The 20,390-nt window shown below is 43.2% G+C and overlaps 1 protein-coding gene across 4 annotated transcripts in view; it reads right to left on the reverse strand.

Annotated features, from left to right (window-relative positions):
• Positions 1-20,390, reverse strand: part of COL2A1 (collagen type II alpha 1 chain) — a 75,181-nt gene that overhangs the window by 33,640 nt on the left and 21,151 nt on the right. For all 4 annotated transcript variants that reach the window (XM_061614706.1, XM_061614705.1, XM_061614707.1 and 1 more), the window contains 18 exons: positions 19,424-19,477; positions 18,444-18,542; positions 18,046-18,099; positions 16,989-17,042; positions 15,287-15,340; positions 14,161-14,214; positions 12,475-12,519; positions 11,491-11,589; positions 10,798-10,905; positions 10,553-10,606; positions 8,600-8,653; positions 7,519-7,572; positions 5,771-5,824; positions 5,551-5,658; positions 4,747-4,800; positions 3,012-3,065; positions 695-856; positions 494-601 (listed from right to left, as the gene is read on the reverse strand). In XM_061614706.1, coding sequence (XP_061470690.1) covers positions 494-601; positions 695-856; positions 3,012-3,065; positions 4,747-4,800; positions 5,551-5,658; positions 5,771-5,824; positions 7,519-7,572; positions 8,600-8,653; positions 10,553-10,606; positions 10,798-10,905; positions 11,491-11,589; positions 12,475-12,519; positions 14,161-14,214; positions 15,287-15,340; positions 16,989-17,042; positions 18,046-18,099; positions 18,444-18,542; positions 19,424-19,477 — 1,323 coding nt within the window. The remainder of the gene's footprint in view (positions 1-493; positions 602-694; positions 857-3,011; positions 3,066-4,746; positions 4,801-5,550; positions 5,659-5,770; positions 5,825-7,518; positions 7,573-8,599; positions 8,654-10,552; positions 10,607-10,797; positions 10,906-11,490; positions 11,590-12,474; positions 12,520-14,160; positions 14,215-15,286; positions 15,341-16,988; positions 17,043-18,045; positions 18,100-18,443; positions 18,543-19,423; positions 19,478-20,390) is intronic.

Consider the following 20,390-nt stretch of genomic DNA (forward strand, 5'->3'; position numbering starts at 1 on the left):
TGTGCCCCCTTTAGAGGTATGCCCAGAGGATCCTTCTCATCTCCCCAGTTTGTCAATGGGTCTGATCAGACTGGAACATTGGTTACTTACAGTGAACAGGCTTTTTCTAGCAGAATGAGCAAGCCAGCCTACAGTTAACCTACTGTAGGCTGCCTTCTGCTAGGAAAAATACATAACTTAAATATCAGCCCTCATTTGGAGATACAACCACCTCAAGTGACCATCTTAAATTTCAAGCCAAGGGGCTGTTTGTTTGCAAGTGCCCCTTGTCAAACATTGATCACTGAAAGCAACAACAAATACTCAGCTCTTCACTCTGGCCTTTTCTGACCAATCTCAAAAATAATAAGTTGGGTAGGGATAAAAATTGAAGCTCACTGCTGCTTAAAATATTGTAAAAAAAATGAATGGACAATGGACAAAATGTTCAAATGACATAAAATAATATAAATGCTTTAACACAATACAATGTTTAATTCCTCAAACCACTTACCGAAGGCCCAGGCAGACCGGGGAAGCCTCTCTCACCACGCTGACCTGGGAGACCAACAATACCTCTCTGACCTGCCAAGCCTTGAGGTCCAGGTGGGCCATCAGCACCCTAGGATTAAAAATAAGGCAAGAATAAATTTGCAAATGAAAAAGCAGCAAGTCAGATCAGCTGTGTATGCAAAAGGGCAGGATGAATACATACAGAAGGGCCATCTTCTCCAGGTTCTCCCTTCTCGCCTGGGGGACCAGCAGGGCCTTGCAAACCAGGATCACCAGCACGCCCAGTTGGGCCTCCATCACCACGAGCACCCTTGGGACCATCTTTACCAGCTGATCCCGGTGGGCCTGGGGGACCAGGATTGCCCTAGGAGAAAAAAACAAGGGCTAGATGTAGGGTGTGTGACTTGAGTCCACCCTGGAACAGGAAGATCCAATAGGATCATAGACGGATCATCTGCATAAAAACTAGTACTGTTGAGAGGGAGCATGAATCTAACTTGTCCAGAAGAGAACTGTGAGTTGTTAGGTTATGGGACATAAGATTATTTGGGGTGCAATCTGCCCCCAAATTTACTTAATACCTCCCCAGAGACCTATAGTTTTGAGGACATTCCATGAGGTGCTATTTTTCTTGCCAGGAGCTCATCATAGCCTGAAGCTGCTACACTAAAAAGCTTATTCAAAAGCTTATTCCAAAAGCAGGACATAAAGTATCACAACAGTCATTTAAGACTGACTAAGTTGTTTCTCCCTCCTTTACTGGCTCATATTAAAGGAGGTGAAAGAAGAACTTAAATGCATTTTGTAAACTCTTGAGACTTGAAGGCACTCAAGTTTTGAACCCCACTGTTTGTTGTGAAAGTGGACCTAAAGTGGAACTTAAGTTGGATCCCTGCATTGAGCAGGGGTTGGACACAATGGCCTTACAGACCCCTTCCAACTCTATAATTCTATGATTTACAATCTGGCAAATCCTAGGTGGAAGGGGGAATCACACCAAAAGGCCAGATAGAATTATGGAAGCAGTCCAGCAAACCTAACCTATCTGGATTATCAAAAGTGTCAGAGTCTGTAGGTGACTAAATCAGACTTGAATTAGGGAGCAATCCAAACCCAAGATCTGCCAGGAGGAACAAGTTAGGCTCTGGCAGATCTCCAGCTGAACTCTGGCTCAGCTGGGGCTACTCTGGCTTAAGTCCCCAAACCTGGCTGAGCCAGAGGTGCACCAATGTAAGTCCCTCATCCCAGCTCAGTCAAGGCTCAGCTGAGGCCACTGTAAGTCCCCAAAAAGGGGGCATTCCAGAGGTGGGAGCAGACAGGGCGGAGATTTCTGCTGGATCCTAACTCCATTCAGCTCAGTCACATGACCTGGCAATCTGGCTGAACTTACACCAGCAAAAAACATGGTGTAAGCCAAACTCTATTTTAAAAGCTTGTTTTCCCTCTACCAGGCTTTGGCTGGCTCTGCTCGCAGTAGCCTCACTCCTGAACCAGGTAAGGATCTGCCATATTTTATGCTGGTTTAATTTAAACTGTCATAAATTATGCTGGTTTTCCATAGTTAGGGCTGCTCCCTAAACCACACTTTTACTAGCTAAAAACATAGTAGCCTGTGATTTCATGCTGACCATGGAAGAAGGGATTTCCACAAGACTTAGGTTTTAATGGTTTTATCAAAATAACTCAACATAAGCATTTGATGTTTCCACTCAACAGAGTCTTACTTTCACAGTGCAAGCCTATCCATATCTACTCAAAAGAAAGTCCACTTGAGTTCAGTAGGGCTTACTTCCAGGCAGAGCTTGAAAAAGTTACTTTTTTAAACTACAACTCCCATCAGCCCCACCCAGTCAGTATGGCCACTGGATTGGGTTGATGGGAGTTGTAGTATAAAAAAGTAACTTTTCCAAGCTCTGCTTCCAGGTAAGTGTGTAGAGAACTACAGCCTCAGTTTCTCATGTTCTGCCATTTCTAGATCTCCCTCCTCTGGGATGTTAACACATCAAGTTATCCCTTAATGGTTTCTATGCATTTAGCACCCTGCTTCATTCTTAAAACATCTGCTGTATGCCTTTGTTGCATTTAACTTGATTCATCTCAACATAGTTGTCAGTTTTCTGCCCTCCCCCCAAAATAAATTTGAATTCTTATCCCTTAAATGTTTCCTTTTATTCACAAACCCACTTGGTTCATGCTTTAGGCCTTTAGCCACCTTTTTGGTAAAGATGTAAAAGCTGGTAAGAAGTCCTGGGTGTGTTCCCATTTAATACCTCTTCCCTGGTTGCTGATCATGAGAATAAAACAAGAAGCCTTGTCATTTTTATTTATTTATTTTCTTGCATTTGTACCCCACCTTCCTTTCATCAAGAAACTCAAGGCAACATACATGTGGTTCCCAGATGGCCTCCCATCCCGGCACAGACCAGACCCACACCTGCTTAGCTTCAGCAAGGTGGCAGCCTCATGTGCTTTCAGACCATAGCCTGGGACCAAGTCACATACAATGACCACGAACTTACATTGGGGCCTGGGGGTCCAACTCGTCCTGCTGCGCCTGGGAATCCAGTAGCACCCTGGGAAGGAATAAAGAAAGAAAAAGGTTATGAACAGACCACCCAAAGGGGTTCTTGCATCAGGAGCATTTGAGGCACTGGTGGGTGGTTAGAGAAGCTGCACAACCATCTCCTTGATTTTCAGCCTGTCTCACTGAAGACTTTCAACTCAGTCTTCAGGGAGGCTGAAGTTTGGAAAGCATCCAAGAAATCCTCTTTGGTTTCTAAAATTACCTGCCGAGATCAAATAGAGGACAGACTGAATGAGGGAGTCCTATTTCTCCCCTGCCCCATGTCAGTGCCCTTCTTGAGGCAAGAAAAGAGACACAATGCATCTCTCTGGTTTTGAACACGAGTGGGGGGGGGATAGGGGAACCCTCCACCAACACACTGTTGGTACTGATTCCACCAACTGACTATGCTGTCAAAGCCAAACTTCTAACGCACCACACAACCGCTGTTGGGGACAATGTCTGCCCTAGTTTGAGGTTGACCATGACATCCATAACATCCAATTTTGTTAAAAGTATCAGGCAAGGCAGTTAGCCCACAGATGGGCAGGAGACTAGGCTGTAGGTATCTCATCTCTAACAGGCAACACAAATCTTAATGGTTTCCCAGAAAAGCCAATTAAGAAAGAGCCATCCCACTTTAGTGGCTCCACTTGAAGCTGATTTGCATCTTATTGCTTGTCATTAAAGAATACCAAAGTTAGAAAACCTTTCTGAAGCCAAGAGCTAAGTACCAACCTGGCCTAGAGTCTGATCTTGTTCTTTTAATGACAGTATAAGGTCTTACAGTGACTTAGCCCAGTACCATCTTTACCAGTCTTCTCCAACCTGTGACCCACCCGGTGTTGTTGGACTACAAACCCCATCATCCCTGACCATTGGAAATGCTGGTTGGGGCTAATGGGAGTTGTAGTCCAAAACATCTGGAGGGCACCAGGTTGAGGAAGACTAATCTGACATGAACTGGCAGTAGCTCACGTTCTGAGATGGAGGTCTTTCTCAACCGTCCTATCCAAAAGCCTTGCATTGACACACCAGAGACTGAATCTGTGGCCTTGTGTCAACAAAACATGTGCTCTACCACTGAGCTATATGGGACATAACAGCCAGGTAAAGATCTACAGCAGACTGTGGAACCTTTTTTTCTTGGGCCCACATTCCCAGATTTAAACTGGCCTGTTTTCCTCACTGTCACACACACCAACATTCCCTGCTGTGCACATACTCTTTCAAACACATCTCCTCTCATCCCTCGCTGAGTTGACCCTGTGGAGGCATGTGAAGAGAAATCTCAAAGAGGAAATAGTTAGGGGGAGCTGAAAAGCAGGTATAGGAATCCCTTTAACCCTCACAAAACCCAGGCCCAAGAGACTGGAATGAGACCAAAAGCATAAGCACCATGGCATGGTTTCAAAGTTACCAGAGGAAAAAATGGAGAGTGGGAGGAAGAGGTTCTCTGCTACTAGTCTTCAGAGAAAAGCTATTTAGCCAACTGGCATACTCATTGACTTCTACTCTCCAAGGTGCTAAACTGTGAGACTTATAGAGCAGATGCTTCAAATCATCACTAATTCATTTTTTTAAAAATTGTGTCATAGCCAGTTATCAGCAAAGAGAGGAAACCCATTTGCACTAATGTCAGAGGTGCCTATAGGGGAAGGATTAATGCAAATTATCCATAAAACATTTACCGGGGGTCCCTGTGCACCACGTGCTCCCTTTGGACCAGTCACACCATTTGGACCCTACAGAGGGACAAAAGAAAAACCAGATTAGGCAAGGATAAGTATGAATCTTCTTACTAATCTTCTGCCAGTGATATCTGTAGCACAGATCTGAGAGAAGCAACCAGCCCTCCTCTGGCTCCAGCATCCTTTCCGACAGACCTCCACCCCCTCTTTCAGGGTCTACTCTCTGCCACTCTTGTGCATGATGCTAACCTGTCTGATATCAGTGGTGCCTGTGTGCCTGCTACACAGAGCAAAAGGGACAGATCTCTGATATACAGGATTGTGGGTTGTTGTTTTTTTGTAAGAGTAAATGAAAACAGAGTTATGCATTTTGTACATAAAATGTGTACAGAAGCCATTCCTACTAGTTCTCATGTAGTACAACATCCCTACCTAGTTGCTTGTACCCCAAAAACTAGTATTCAGAAGTACACTTCCTCTGAATATGGAGGCACCACAACGAATAGCTGTTGTTGGGCTTGTCCTCCATGAATTTGTTTAACTAACAATTTGTTAGTTAGTTTGACTAAATTAGGGGAAGAAACCCAGCCCCATATGAATGAGATTCTATACAGCCTATGAGTCTGCTCCAATACTTTCCCCATGTAAACTTCAAGCCCCAATTCACACTCTAAGCTCTGGCCATGCTGCCCAGTCCTTGTTTCAATGGGGCAGCATCTCCCCTCTAGCATCTCAAAAGAATCTGCATCCAGTTCTTACTAGTCAGTGGCTACCAGCCCAGGATAAGGAATTAGATTTACAAACCTGTGGACCAGGAGCACCAGATGGGCCTTGTGGGCCTGGGGCCCCAGCATCTCCCTTCTGGCCAGATTCACCATGCTCTCCTTTAGCACCAGGCTGTCCATCAGCACCCTGCAATGGGAAGACAAATGTGCCCATGGTGAGACAGGCATGCAGGGTTATGGAAACATGCCACAAAAAAGGAAAGGGGTATACGGATACAGAAATATCAAGCAATACTCACAGGAGGACCAGCAAATCCAGCAGGGCCAGGAGGACCAGCTTCACCACGGTCACCCTGAAAGAGAAACAGCAGTCAGCCATGGAAAGAGCCAATCCTCTGGGTACTCTATGCCAGGGTTGCCCAACTTCTGCATTCTCAGGGTCAATTCTATATTCCAGGAAATAGTCCAGAGCCAGCAATTTCCAGGGTTATTATGGTAAGAACTATAATACATTTGGCAGACTTCTCACCTATCAGTAGCTTCTACTCAGATGGCATGGAGGTCATTAACTGTGGACCTTAGGAACAAATCTGCTTCCCAAGGGGGGAGGGGGCTACTAGTAATCCTTTGCCCTTTCAGAAAAGTGCACAAGACAGCAATGCAACTAACTGTATATGAAATATTCATGGGGATTCATTGTTGCTTTTCCGAAGTAAAATTGTGAGCAGTTCCCCCCCCCCCAATTCTACAGCTTGATTAAAGTTTGGAAGGGCCATTGAGGAAATGGATAAAATGGTTTTATTTATTTTATTTTATTTATTTATTTCGATTTCTATACCGCCCACAGCCAAAAGGCTCTCAGGGCGGTGCACAACATAGAGTAAAATACAATAAAATTACAAAGCATACATATTAAACAGTAAAACAGCCTGGTATAAATTGAAAGCTAAAAAATAAATTACGTTAAAATGCCTGAGAGAATAAAAAGGTTTTAACCTGGCGCCGAAAAGATAAAAGTGTAGGCACCAGGCGTACCTCATCGGGGAGACTGTTCCATAATTCGGTGGCCACTACTGAAAAGGCCCTGGATCTTGTTACAACCCTCCGAGCCTCTCTGTGGGTCGGGACTCGGAGGAGGGCCTTTGATGTTGAACGTAGTGAGCGGGTAGGTTCATATCGGGAGAGGCGTTCCGCTAGGTATTGTGGTCCAGTGCTGTGTAAGGCTTTATAAGTCAAAACTAGCACTTTGAATTTAGCCCGGAAACAAATAAGTAGCCAGTGCAAACGAGCCAGGACAGGTGTTATATGTGCGGACCGCCTGGTCCTCGTCAACAGTCTAGCAGCTGCAGTTTGCACTAGCTGTAGTTTCCGAACTGTCTTCAAAGGCAGCCCCACGTAGAGCACATTGCAGTAATCCAATCTAGAGGTTACCAGAGCACGCACGACTGAAGTGAGGTCATCGCTTTCCAGATAGGGGCGTAGCTGGGCTACCAAACGAAGGTGGTAGAACGCATTCCGTGCCACCGAGGCCACCTGAGCCTGTAGGCCACCAGCTATCATTCCCTGCCCAAAGGCAAAATGTTCTTGGACCTTACATCACTGGGGCATAAAGTGAATGTTGGGCTCTATCTTTTCTATACACAGCATAGTAAGGCACAAACCTTCCAGTACTGAGAACTTTTTTCTCATGCCATTTAACAAAAGTGTAAGGTTAAAGTTTCATGGAATGTTAACTAGCGCTAATTCACAAATGCTCTATAGAAAGAATGTGACTCCAGCTAAAGCCAAATAGACCTCCGATTGGCTTTGCTAAATGCCAGTCAAAAAACAAGGACCCCTCCTTAGATGATACCTACACACCCAGAGCAGCACAGATTTCCCTTCAGTACGAAAACAACCCCAGGAAGGGGTGAGTTTGTTTGCCTGTGTTATTAACAGGAACAGAACGAGATCCCTATCAGGATTTCTAAAATCCTAAAGGCCGAGCTAGATCTTCCCCCATTCCAATGTACTTCTTCAGAAGAACGCACAGTTGTGTCAAACTTACAGGGGCACCACGAGCACCAGCAGCACCAGATGGGCCAGCAGGACCAGATTCACCCTGGAGGGATTAGGAAAAAAGAAATGGTGAGGCAGTGGAGTCTCCAGCCCATAATTCAGAGCTAAAGTTAGGAAAGATCAAACATTTTGTTCAGTCCACATTTTTAGCAAACCAACCTGATGCAGTTATCCTTTGGTTCTTACACTTTTCCTAACTTGGAGATATAGCTCAGAAAAACGTGTACAAAAATGCCTCTTTTTATGTTAAAATGCATACAAAAATGTGTATTTTTGATAAAATATAAAAAATGATAAAATGTAAAGAACACATTGTAAAAATGTGATTTTTCATGCATCATAGGTTGATGAGGAAATGGGACAAAATGGGCTTATGAATGAACATGCATGAAACAACATAGACCAGAAACAGACTGATCCGTCATAAAATACATCAAAGCAAGCTAAAAACAGGAAATCTTTTTTAAAAAGCATCCAAATAAAACAGGTCAACAAATGTTCAAAAGATAAATATTGATAGTTCAATGCTACATCTCTCAAACATATCCATATCTCCTGATTTCACATTTTACTTGCCGGTCTGTGTGGTCCAGACCTCCTTCCTCACCTTCAATTAGCATCTTTAAAGACCACTCCATTCTCCATTTCATTTTCATGCACCCAAACCCCTCCTACCATGCTACAGTTCCTCCAGTGCTCCCAAGCTCTTCCTGTCCAGTCCTTTCCTAGTTAACATACACATAGGGCATGTCTGTGCTACAAATGTATTTTACCCCAATTTAACTATCATGTTCTTCTCCCAAGGAATCCTGGGAAATTAGTTTAATGAGGATACAGACATAAAGAGATCCCTGGTCCACCATCACAAAGCTACAATTCCCGAGGTTCCCTAGAGAGAGGAAGTCACGATGAAACCAGTTTTAGCCTTTTGTAAAATACACTCAGACTCCTTTTTGGAGCAAGATGTGGAACAGAATGTTGCCGAGGCCAATATGTTCACAAGTTGCCTCAAGGCCTCTGCCTGCTGATGGCATAGCCAAGTACAACCCAGCTACAGCAGGCTTTCTTACCTTCTCTCCATTGGCGCCAGCAGGGCCAGGAGGGCCAATGGGACCAGTCAAACCCTAGCAAAGAGAAGAAAAGAATTAGGTGTGCTGGTGAAAAGCAGCCCATTTGTATCAAAGACATCCTGCTTCATTGGAAGCGTCAGAATCAAGACATTAAGAGTGTGTTTCCTAAACTTTCTATACATGGGGGCGCAAGTATCCCACCCCCCTCCCCAAGATTAAAACTGGATGCACACGTCACTCTTACTCTTGCACTAAAAAAAGCATGTACATTTTCTCAATCAGCTTCCACAACAATTGCAAAATAGCCTAATTAATATTCCCTCCTTGTGTCCCACTCTCTTCTTTACCCAGTCAGTCAGGAACAGGACCATGATTTCTGGGCAATGGTGATGCTTCAGGGATTTCCCCACACGTCTGCTTCGGCGGAGGCGGCAAGAGGGAACCCTGGTGCATCCTGACTCCTTTCCTCAGGTTGATATCACATTCCATATAATGGCAGACCAGGGAGATCCCTGGTCCAAGGGGTACAGAGTTATAGCTGCATCCAACATGGCGACTTCATTTTTTCAAAGCATACTTCAGACCCTCCTGCAGCACACTAGTGGGCTCTGGCATACAGTTTGAAAACCACTGTGTTATCCGCAAGAGAAATTTAGCCTGCACAGCCCATTCCATTAGGCCAAGAGGCACAAGTATTTTGAGATATTGTACATTTTTAATTCACTGTTAAAAAAGAAAGTACTGTGCTTGGTTCCTCCTTCCTAAATACCAGGTATCAATGTACACTGTCCATGTTTGGACAATTATATCATATTATTATCTATTTTTATTATCTGTTTTAGGGACTAGGCAAAAACCTTCCTTTTTACCTGGGCAGGTCTTGTAAGAGCTGTCTTTAATTGCTCTGATCTGTTTTTGGGTTTTGTTGTGCTTGTTTTAATGAGTTTGCAATAATTGGGTTTAATCTTATTGTTTTAAGTCACTTTGGGTTGCTCTTTAAGCAAATTGACAGAAGAAGGAAGGAGAAGGGAGAAGGAGAAGGGAGAAGGAGACGAAGAAGAAGAAGAAGAAAAGCAGCAGCAGCAGCAGCAGCAGCAGCAGCAAAGGGTTGAATAAGCAAGCAAGCGAGCCCCCTCCCATTTTTTCTGTCTATCTCAACATTCTTTACCTTCTGGAAGCAAATAGGTCCTTGTTGGACTGTTTTGGATGGCTCAAATCAAAAATTCTTTAATTTACAAATATATATACCACTGTATAATGGACTCCCACATTGCCATAGTGCAGAAACCACTATCTTAATGTTTGGGTGGCGTCATTTCTCCAAAGTGACAGGGACTCAGCCACCTTAGTTTGCGCTTGGAAAGAATGGTAATAAGTTTGCCGATTATTCAGTCAGTAAATAGTCATGCAATTATCTGATCACTTGTTTGAGAATTTCTTCTAATGTTTCATACATGATCACAATGGAGATTGGCATCAGCCAGTCAAATATTCCATTCAAGCCACACTCCTTATCATTGTGGACCCTAACCTATTTAATATGCGCTGGACAGGATCATCCTAAAGGATGTCCCTGTTCTTTCTGATGCTCAAAAAAGATAGGACAGAATGTACTTTTTATTAAGAGTGGTCTGAAACACATAGCAGTTCTTTATCAGTACTCAGAAATTTGCCTATCTTGATAGTTTGAGAATATACTCCATAGTTAAACCCTTTGCCTAATCTCTCTATTGGATTAATAGCCTTGCTAAATCCAGTCCTCCCTTGGTCATACAGTCCAGTCATTATTTTCTCTTCTTAAGAGGAGAGAAAACTAGACAGATGAACAGAAGGGCAGATGGGCAGAGATAGCATATTTCCCATGGGAAGTGTATTCCACACCATCATCCCCTTGTTTGACTAAACAAGCTGCTTGCTGCCCTAAGACAGGAAAAATTAAGCTTTGCCACTTACTCGGCCGCCATCTTTGCCAGGAGCGCCTTCTGGACCCTTCTCGCCAATATCACCCTGTTGGAGGATATCAAAAGTAACTGTTAATCCTGAGAGCCCTTTTAGTTCATGATAACTACCTCAGAGAGAAAGAAGGAAAAGATAAAAAGCAAAGTCACTCTCAGTTCCGCTTAGCTTTTTGCATGTGGCACCCAACCCCTGACAAGGCAACCCTATGCAAGTTCCATGTGGAGGCTCACTCCACTTACCCTGTCTCCCTTTGGTCCAGCAATACCTGCAGCTCCTCTCTCACCAGGCATTCCCTGAAGACCTGGAGGGCCTTGAGCTCCAGGGGCACCAGCAGGACCCAATGCACCCTAGAAAAGAAAAAAGAAGAGGTCTCGATCACTATGCTGCAGCTTGGCTATATATCACACTAGTTTTGCAGAATTAGGGCAAGAAGCTCTACAGGGGACACACACACCCTACCCACATTATTTCACTGACATGGGGTTGATCAGATGAATACACACCTCCCTTCTCTGAGCCAAGATGTCTCCTGCATCACTTTATCATCAAACTGCCAAGTACTCAAAATACCTGGTAATTTATATTTGCCAAACACAAGAGACAGTGGAAATCAAGGAAAGCGTGAAAGCTGCACTCTCACCTTCTGCACCGAGCTGTTCTTTTACAATTAATTTAGTCCCCCCGCACTGAACTGTACTGCCCAAAGTCTCTTAACAGAAGCAGCACCCTGATGACAATACTTGCCAATATCTGTCCTCCCAACTGCCTCTCAGCTGAGTTCCCTATTATCATCTTTCTCTGAGAGAAACTGAGCTGATAATGTATTGGGGGGATTCAGATGCTATAAGCTTCTTTCTGTATGGCAGCCACCAGAGGGGAAAGGTGTATAGGCTGCACTGCAGAACAGGAACTAATGTGAAGCTGCAACCTACTTTGGGTCCATCGGTACCAGGAGTGCCGGGAAGCCCACGAGGACCTTGCAAGCCTTGGGCACCTGGAGATCCACGTTCACCTGGGAAGCCACGCTCACCCTACAGAGGAAATAAATTGTATGAACCCTGGCAAGATAGCACAGGGAGAGTAGAAGGCTCCATTCTGGAGTGGCATGATTATGATAAGGTGCTGACGAGATGCTGAGGAATTTGTATAGTCCTCATTTTTAAGCAAACCACACTTCCTGGACTAATACACAGAATGAAATCCTTCAGTTTTCACAGTTCTCTGAATTTTGAGTTTTCAGCTCAAAAAAGACACCAAAATACAAATAAAATTGTTTGGGGACAGAAAGTGTATACCAATGCTATTTTAGGGGGGAAAGTATACAAAATACATATTTTGTGAACAAAGAAGTTAAAACCCTAATGCAGGATTGTTTTTTCAATTTTCTTTTTTAAAAAATGCCAATTGATGCAAGAACAGGGTAGAAGCAACTTAAGAATTTTATATATACTGCTTACTCAGATTAATGTGCTCTAAGCAGGTTACAAAAGACAATCTAAAACGTTCATTAAAAAGACCAATAAAAGCAAACATTAAAGATTTTACATAAAAAACAGTACTTTTAAAATAATTATACTTACAGAAATCACATGTTAAAATAGTATCATAAAATTACATGCCTAGCTAGAGTTGCTGGGCGAAAAAGGTTTTTAGCAGGTGCCAAAAAAGATACAGCAAAGGCACCTGCCCAATATTAATGGGCAGGGAGTTCCACAGCATAGGTGATGCAAGGATTCGATCCTTTAGCGTGGCAAGTGTGGAATGAACATTATGTGGCATTTGTAAATGTACCAGTTCTGCAGATGTCAGTGGTCGAGTGTGTATATATGGACGAACCACATGTGAAAGTGACACAGACTGGACATAGACTGTTGCATCCATCCCCAGGTCCTGGATTTTAATTTTATGCTACTTACTCGAGGACCAACAAGACCAGCAGCACCAGCCTCTCCAGGAACACCCTGAAAGCAATAATAATAATAATTAGAAATGGGAATAGAGGGAAAAAGAGAGGTGAGCTAATCTACAGTCTCCCCAGCAACCAGATCAAGACAGGAGAGACAGTTAAGAGGTATGGTACACAGATCAAGGCAAAGGACATATTTCGCATTACGATTCCCCCTTGGATTAAATACTTTTCGACTTTCTCAGTTAAAAATATTATTATTGCTAGGCTCATATTTGCAGAGAAAAATCTAAAAATAAATAAATTCTTGGCCACCTTGTTCAGCTGGAACACCTGTGGCTGGCTTACTCCTAATACACACAGAGACTATTGATTGGATGTAAATAACTTTGCAGCAGGACAGACTTAAGCTTGAAGAGTTAACTCTCAGCTGACCTGAGTTCTTATTTTGTTCAGATGATTATGAGGTGATCCTCACTGCCCATCCATCACTCCTGTTCCCAGACCCGGGAGCTTCATATATCAAGCTATGTCAAGCATATCGGTTGCTTCCCAAGACAATATGAACAAGCTGCCATGCGTTACAGGTAAATAAAACACAACAACATCCCACCAAATAACTCAGTAAGTGCATACTCAATTCACAGCAACGTCTCTTCGGGCATATTTGCACTACACATTTATGTTGGTTTTATATCAGTTTAGCTGCCATGGCTTCCCCCAAGGAGTAGCTATGTGAAGTTGCTGAGATTTCACTGTTACAGAACCCTCCCCCCACCTCATCCTCACAAACTTCTAGTGCTCCCTAGGGAGGGGGAAGGGATATGAAATCAGCTTAAGTATGTGATGTAACACACTCTTAGAGCCTAGCTACACATTACATTAAATGTGTTTCTTGAAGCAATATCAGGAGACTTTTTGATTTAATCAAAGTCATGCATCAGCACCACAGCATATGGGGAGGGAAGGTTTAACAACTGCAACAAAATTCCAATAATAATCCCATCTTTCCTGGTATTGTAATTACCAATAGGGGGGAAAAACTCTCACTGACACAGGGGACGATTTTTGTCACAGTTGTGACAGAGCCTAAAAGATTAAACCTCCTGTGGTGCTGATGGAAACTGTCCTAGCCACCATAGGGTTAAAGAGGGTGGGGGGGATGGAAAACCTGCCATCAATGTAAGTGACACAATTAATGTAATGTGCAGTTAGCCCCATAGAAAGTAGACTTCAGAGCTGCATGCTCACTGTAATTACAATCTACCACTAAGTTAAATGTACTTAACTATGCATCGAATTACGTCCTATAACAATACCAGAACATGCAAAACCCAGGGCCACTGCAGAGTTCAGCTGAACTGTAGTTTTGCTTTGTTACTTTCAAATAATGGACAGCCCATTGTTCCCTATGGTGAATTGCTCTTTCAGAAGACTTATTGAAATTGTAAAGATTTTCAGTGATTCATTCCACCTCCCTCTCAATTAGTCAGTATTTAACTGGTGTATTGAGGGCCTCTCAAAACAAAACTCCTGTGGCTCCTCAAGTTCAGTAATAGCTTTACTTACTCAAGCAGAAGGATATACCTACTCGTCTAGGATATAATTTAGAACCACACAACACAGGGAAGGCTTCACTTCAGGATGGGATGTACCTATATATCAAAGAGAACTGAACATCCAATGCATTACTTACCTGGTCACCTGGTTTTCCATTTTCACCTGGAGGACCTGGGGGACCTGGAAGTCCCTGAAAAAATGAAATATTCCACTGTTAGCATAGTTCAGTGGACTTCTCTTGGGGAAGCACCAACCTACACAAGTGAAGAATGCCCAGGGCATGAAAGTGTCAAGAGCCAATGGACTGCCGTTATTAACAGACCTAAAATAAATCTGGGATCAGGACATGAGAAAAAGAGTCTCACTGCTCAGATAACAGAGTAAGGGGAAATAAATTCTTGGATAGACACCCTGGCTCTCAGACTTCCATAACAAAGCTATGTCCACCCATCCAAGCACCTCTCATTAGTATATGACACAACTTCCCCCAAGCTAGTCCCCTGCAGATGTTGATGGACTCCCAACTCCCATCAGCCCCAGCCAGAATGGCCAATAGTCAGTGTTGATGGGAACTGCAGTCCAACAACATCAGGAGAGGCACCAGGTTGGGAAAAGCTGCCATATTTCCAGCAAATCTGTCCTAACCCCACAAATCCCAAATGAGGCACACTCTCTGAGGGCTTCCTAATAATCCTTGGGAGGTATGAGGAGCTCAGTGGAACCTGAGACACAAGGGGTTGTGACAGTTTGAACCCCACCCCTGCAGCTTTCCAGATGACTCAGTTGTGCCACAAACCTGGATCCAGGGATCTTGCATAGCAGGTAGTTACCACTAAGGAACGAAGAACCTGTGGCCCTCCACATGTTGCTGGACTGCAATTCCCATCATACCTGACCATTGCCCATTTTGTCTGGGTCTGATAGGAACTGGAGTCAAACAACAACTGGAGGTCTACAGGTTCCCTGCACTAAGACATGGAAGACCAGAGAATATGGATACGTTCTTGATTGGCCATTAGAGTGAGACAGAACACTGCATGTCCCTGTGATCTCCTTCCCGCAGAACGACACAATAATTCCAGAGTTTGGGGAGGTGGAGTTGGGTCTTTCCCTAAGTCCTCTCTTCATTTTAAGTCCATTTATTCAAGCAAGTTGTTACACATTCCAGCACAGAGTCTCAGTGGTAAGGTTGGGAGGAGATGTCCTGGGGAGGGCTACATAGTGGTGCTCTAAAAGAGGCACAACAGAATTGCTCTGCTTACTTGGAATCCAGAAGGTCCTGGGGCACCCTGCTCGCCTCTTTCGCCTGCGGGCCCCTAAATAAAGGGGGTGAAAAGAAACAAAGAAATTCAGTGCAGGCCTAGCAGAGTGCCTGGGGTGAAGGAGTATAGCTCCCACAAGCAAAATCTAACATTACATAAATGTACACTTTCCTCTGTTTTATTAGACAGCAAATAAGCTATGGACATAAACAGGACCCCCTTCCGTTTACCTGCTAAGGAAGGTAGTGCATTCCAGCACATTCACAAGTTTCTGCGGGGATCCCAACCAAGAAGTACTGCAGAGCAGAAACTCAGGGATGATTCATAAAAAAAAAATTGTAATATGTTTTAATATGTTGTTCACCACTTTGGGGGCCTTTTGGTCAAAAAGTGGTATATAAATAAACTATACATTATACATTAAATTAAACCAAAAAAAGCCTGAAAATGTAATGTGTAAATGAGAAAAAAATGTTTGGAAAACTAACAGGAGAACCAGAATTGGCTGTGGCTCTTTGGCAAGTGTACGCTCTGCTTTCACTGAAAGGTGTATACTTGGTTTTTGGTCATGTAATATGTGAAAAGACCCTTAATGGGAGCAATGTATCTACAGGGGGAAGTAGGAAAAGGATTGGCTAATACAGGTAGACAGGTAGGATTGGAGGTTTATGGCAAAGCAACTTGTAGGACGCAGAATTTCAGATGCAAAGTGAAGCCGTAGTTAAAGGGAGAGGGCTAATAAGAGAGCACCTCAATCCTAAATATATTTGAAGCAAGTGCCACAGATACCACCTCAGATTGGGAAAAAGCATGGAGACCACATGGATACTGACAAGTATGAAGGAATACACAAAGGTCAATTTAGCCACATCTACAAACAAATTATCTCAGCATATTGAAACAAACTTTATCTCAGCAAAATTGAAACAGCCCTGAACTTTTAAAAAAAAATCTAAAAAGATCAGTTATTAGAATGATTCCATGGCTCAGCACATAACACTAAACCAAACCATGGCTTAGCACAAATGTGCAAGCATGCCAGGTGAAGGTGAGAAGATTCTGGCTGCTGTGCTCCTCTCCTGGTCCTCCTGCAGCTACACTACTTGGGGCTATGCCATGGTTTGGCTTAAGAGTGTTGCCAGAACCTGGGTTCACAGTTTTTCCCACTCTAGACAAGCCACAAGCTGTAACAAGATTTGCACATGCTTGTAACATCATAAAGCTCTCTGGTGTTTTTAGTGATTGCTCATGCTTTGGTTGCAGAGACCCCAGAGTGCTTCACACTGTTATGAGCACGTGCAAGGCTTTAAGAAAAAGTCTATAGGAATGAAAATCCCTCAGCGCCCCCATCTAAATTTATGAAAAGCACCAAGCACCAATACTCCTGAACATTTCACCAAAATTCTCCAGTCCCCCAAATCTTCAGGGCATCCCCCTACAAATAAAATTCAGCAGAACATTTTGGAACAGCTCTAACCCAAAGAGGCATCTGCACTGGGACACAGGCCTTCAGCGCAGCTGTCTGCCGAGTTAAGTCCCATTGGCAATGAAATCTGACAAATTCTCTTAAAGGCTTTGTTCTCCTTTGCCAAGTAAAATGCAGGATTTTGGTTCTATCAGCCTCCTGCCAGCACTGTTTTCGTCAACTCATTCCACAGACCACCTATTCCAGAGAACAAAAAAAGAGAACACAAATACTTACAGCTGGTCCTGGTGGCCCACCTGCTCCTGTCTCACCATCTTTGCCAGGAAGACCCTAATGAGAAAAAAGCAATGCATGTAAATAGAGGATCAAACACTCTTGATTAACAATGTCATTTCCCCCTCGCTCCCCCCAAAAAGAAATGCCCCAAAGTATAGGGAGTTGGCAGGAGGAAAGGGTTCATTTTAATTCCCTACTATGCTGCTAATAAAAAAGGTAACTGTCTGAACTGCTGGTTATGAAAGAAAAGATTGCTGACTGCATGATACGGGGGCACACTCCTTGCTTCCCTGGCTGAGGGCAGTACGTGCACCTGGTATGCACTCGCTGCCCTTTGGGTTACAGAAGAGCTACAGGAATGCACAGTAATACATCAAAACTGCATGTGCAGGTGTGAACTTTTCACGAGGGGAAGCTCCTCCTGCCCCAGGAAGATTCATGACGTGTGCTCTGAGGCTTCTCGTGCAGTTATTATAAAGTATTTTCCCCTCTGCAATTCTGTATGGGTTGCAGAAAACCATTCTCTGAATGACTCATGGATCACGTTCTCCTAATATTGGTGACAAACCAATTGTTTTATAGGAATAATAGATCTGATGGAAATTAGATTAGAAGCTATCTCAGATTTGTCACAGATGAGGTCTCTGCAAGAGCAGCATTCATTAGGAGACTCAGAGACCAGAGCTTAAAGCCCTTTTATTTCGATTGTGCTCTGGCTATGCAGCAGATTAAGCTATAATCATTTACAAGATTTTCTACAACTAAGAGTAGCCTCATCTGGGGGTAAATTGTCACACTGTACTTTATGGCTGGGTTTAAGGGTGTCTTCACTGGCTTTTCCACATGGTTGGCCGTTGCGAGTGCTCTGCATTCAAAAGCACCACCCACACCCATGTCATTCGCATTGTACACTAGTAACTGTGTGGAGGGAAGAAGAGAACGACATCTTGTCCAGGCAGGCAGGGAGAGGCTAGGATGTTTCTGCTACAGGGCAGGTAGGGAGGAGATGGTTTTGTAATGTAAGCAGAAGGGTGAAATCATAATCAACCCCACTTACTCTCAGACCAGGAGCACCAGGAAGTCCTTTCTCACCAGCTTTACCAGCTTCACCCTAGATGGAAAGAAAAACAGAGATGGCCACTGATGTGCTTTTGGCAAAAGCCGGACACTCTACCTGGAGAGGAGTGCCAGCTCTTCTACCCAGACTCTACTCCTTCCATCCAGCTCTCTCTTTCCTTGTTGTTATAACCAAGACATAGGTATATGATTTTACAGGATCAGGAGAGTAAAAGAGGCAAATAAGAGACAAGGCTGGACAATGTCCAAGAGACCTTTCTGCTGTGCTAGTTACCAAGAGTAACTATTCCATGTCATAACCATTTCCCTTCAAACAGCTTCCCTGGTAGCATTGCTTGGGTCATGCTATCAATGGTGGTCGAGCGCACATTTACTTACATTAGCACCTTTTGGGCCTGGAAAACCCATGACACCAGGCTGACCACGAGCACCTTGTGGACCAGGGGGGCCAGGTCGTCCATCTTCACCAGAGGCACCCTGTTGAGAGATACAGAAACAGACATTATTTGTAAAAAATGCCAAGACGCCAAGTAACATATGCCAGATAGAATGGCCCTAACTTGATGGAAGTGCTAGTTTGACCCAGACAAGAGGCTCGCTATGTTTTGTTGAACTTCAAAAAACAAAGGTGTTCACCCATAAGAAAATCCATTATAGGGCAATACCTTTACTTGGCCAACCAAAATGGCATAAATTCTGTTTGTTCTCGTGTGGAACATCAACATGAGCTTAGAACATATTACAGTTTTATTCAGCTTTTGTGCCCTTTGCTATTCAATGAGGGGATCCAATTCCTAGAGGTGGTTTTGACGTTTAAAAGCCCACCAATGCAGCATTAACATCCACTCGCCATTCAATAATGCTGCTCATACAAACACAGACTTCTAGTGTTACCCTACCCATTCAATATCCAAAGTTCAATTGGGCATCCCCACATCCACTGCTCTATACTCATATATTGTCTTTGAAACTAAATCCAGCATTTCTGCAAGTCAGAACCCACCTATTTCCTGAACACCATCTCCTCAAATGATCTACCAGTCACCATTCCCCTTATTATCGACTAGCAGCATCATACCCAGCATGACTCGGGAATTCTAAGAAACCAAAATAATCAGTGCAGTTTCAGCCCATCGTCTTGATTCAAAATGGCATCCAACTGTATCCAAACAAAAAAACCCTACTCCTTGATCTCAGGAACCATCATGCAAAATTTTGTTACAATATCTTAAGATGTGGCTAAATGCATAATGGACAAACTTTCCACCATATATAGTAGATCTATCACTCCTTTCCCCAAGATTGGTACTGCTATTATTTTGGATGGCACAAGAGAAAAAGGATGGAATTTCACTTACAGGTGGACCAACTTTGCCTTGAGGGCCAGCATCACCAGGGCGACCAGTGAGACCCTAGATGCAGAGGAAGAAACCAGACAATTGAAATGTTTTTCTAATCTTTCCTTGAACTGTAAACAATAACTTTCTATACAAATTTTCCAATGTTTGCACTGTAAGAGTTTTTGTTCTCAAAACCTGGAGAAATGGAGAATGTTACTCAGTTAAAAGAGCATGAAAGTAAAGTCTGCAGCACCAACATAATGCAACAATCAGGATTAGTGGTAGTTTAGGCATGAGCAGAAGTTTAAATTGTACATTAAAAACACATGACAAGATAACATCGGCCCATATTCTCTGCTAGGAATGTGATAGAGAGGTGAAAATGTAAACAGTAGCTGGCAAGTACTGTTTTTTATGTTACATGAATTGCTGTACTATTACCGTAACATTTAAGTGAAAATTTTTGCTGCATACACTATAATTTATTTTGTGGGATATTTCTAATAAAACATAATTTTTAAAAAAGGAAAAAAGAATCACAATATTTAAAATGATCCAAAATGGTTCATATGATATCTTTTTTGCAGTTGGTTCAACAATCAGTTCTGCTACTGGTTCAGCACAAAATATCAGGCAATTACATTTTAGATGCTAATTAATTTTCTTTGGGACAGCCACAGTAACATCTTTACTGCTGAGCTGAATACCCTTACCTAATATATGAATTAGTTAACATAACACATTGGCTGTTTATAGCAGACAGACAACAAGCCATATCACATTGGCTGTCGCCAAAGGCTCAATCTTGGCTGGAATAAAGAAGCCTGGAATGTGACAAAGACTTCTCAATGGATATTCCTAACCTGAATTTAACTCATCTCAACTCATCTCATCTTTATCGTTTGTGGTCATTGGCCAGCTGGTACCAGTGTTTAAGTGCAGAAAGACAAAAGAATTACATAGAAACAGATAAACAAGTTAAATT

Source organism: Rhineura floridana, chromosome 3 (genome assembly GCF_030035675.1).
Source record: "Rhineura floridana isolate rRhiFlo1 chromosome 3, rRhiFlo1.hap2, whole genome shotgun sequence".
In the NCBI taxonomy this organism is placed as follows: domain Eukaryota; kingdom Metazoa; phylum Chordata; class Lepidosauria; order Squamata; family Rhineuridae; genus Rhineura; species Rhineura floridana.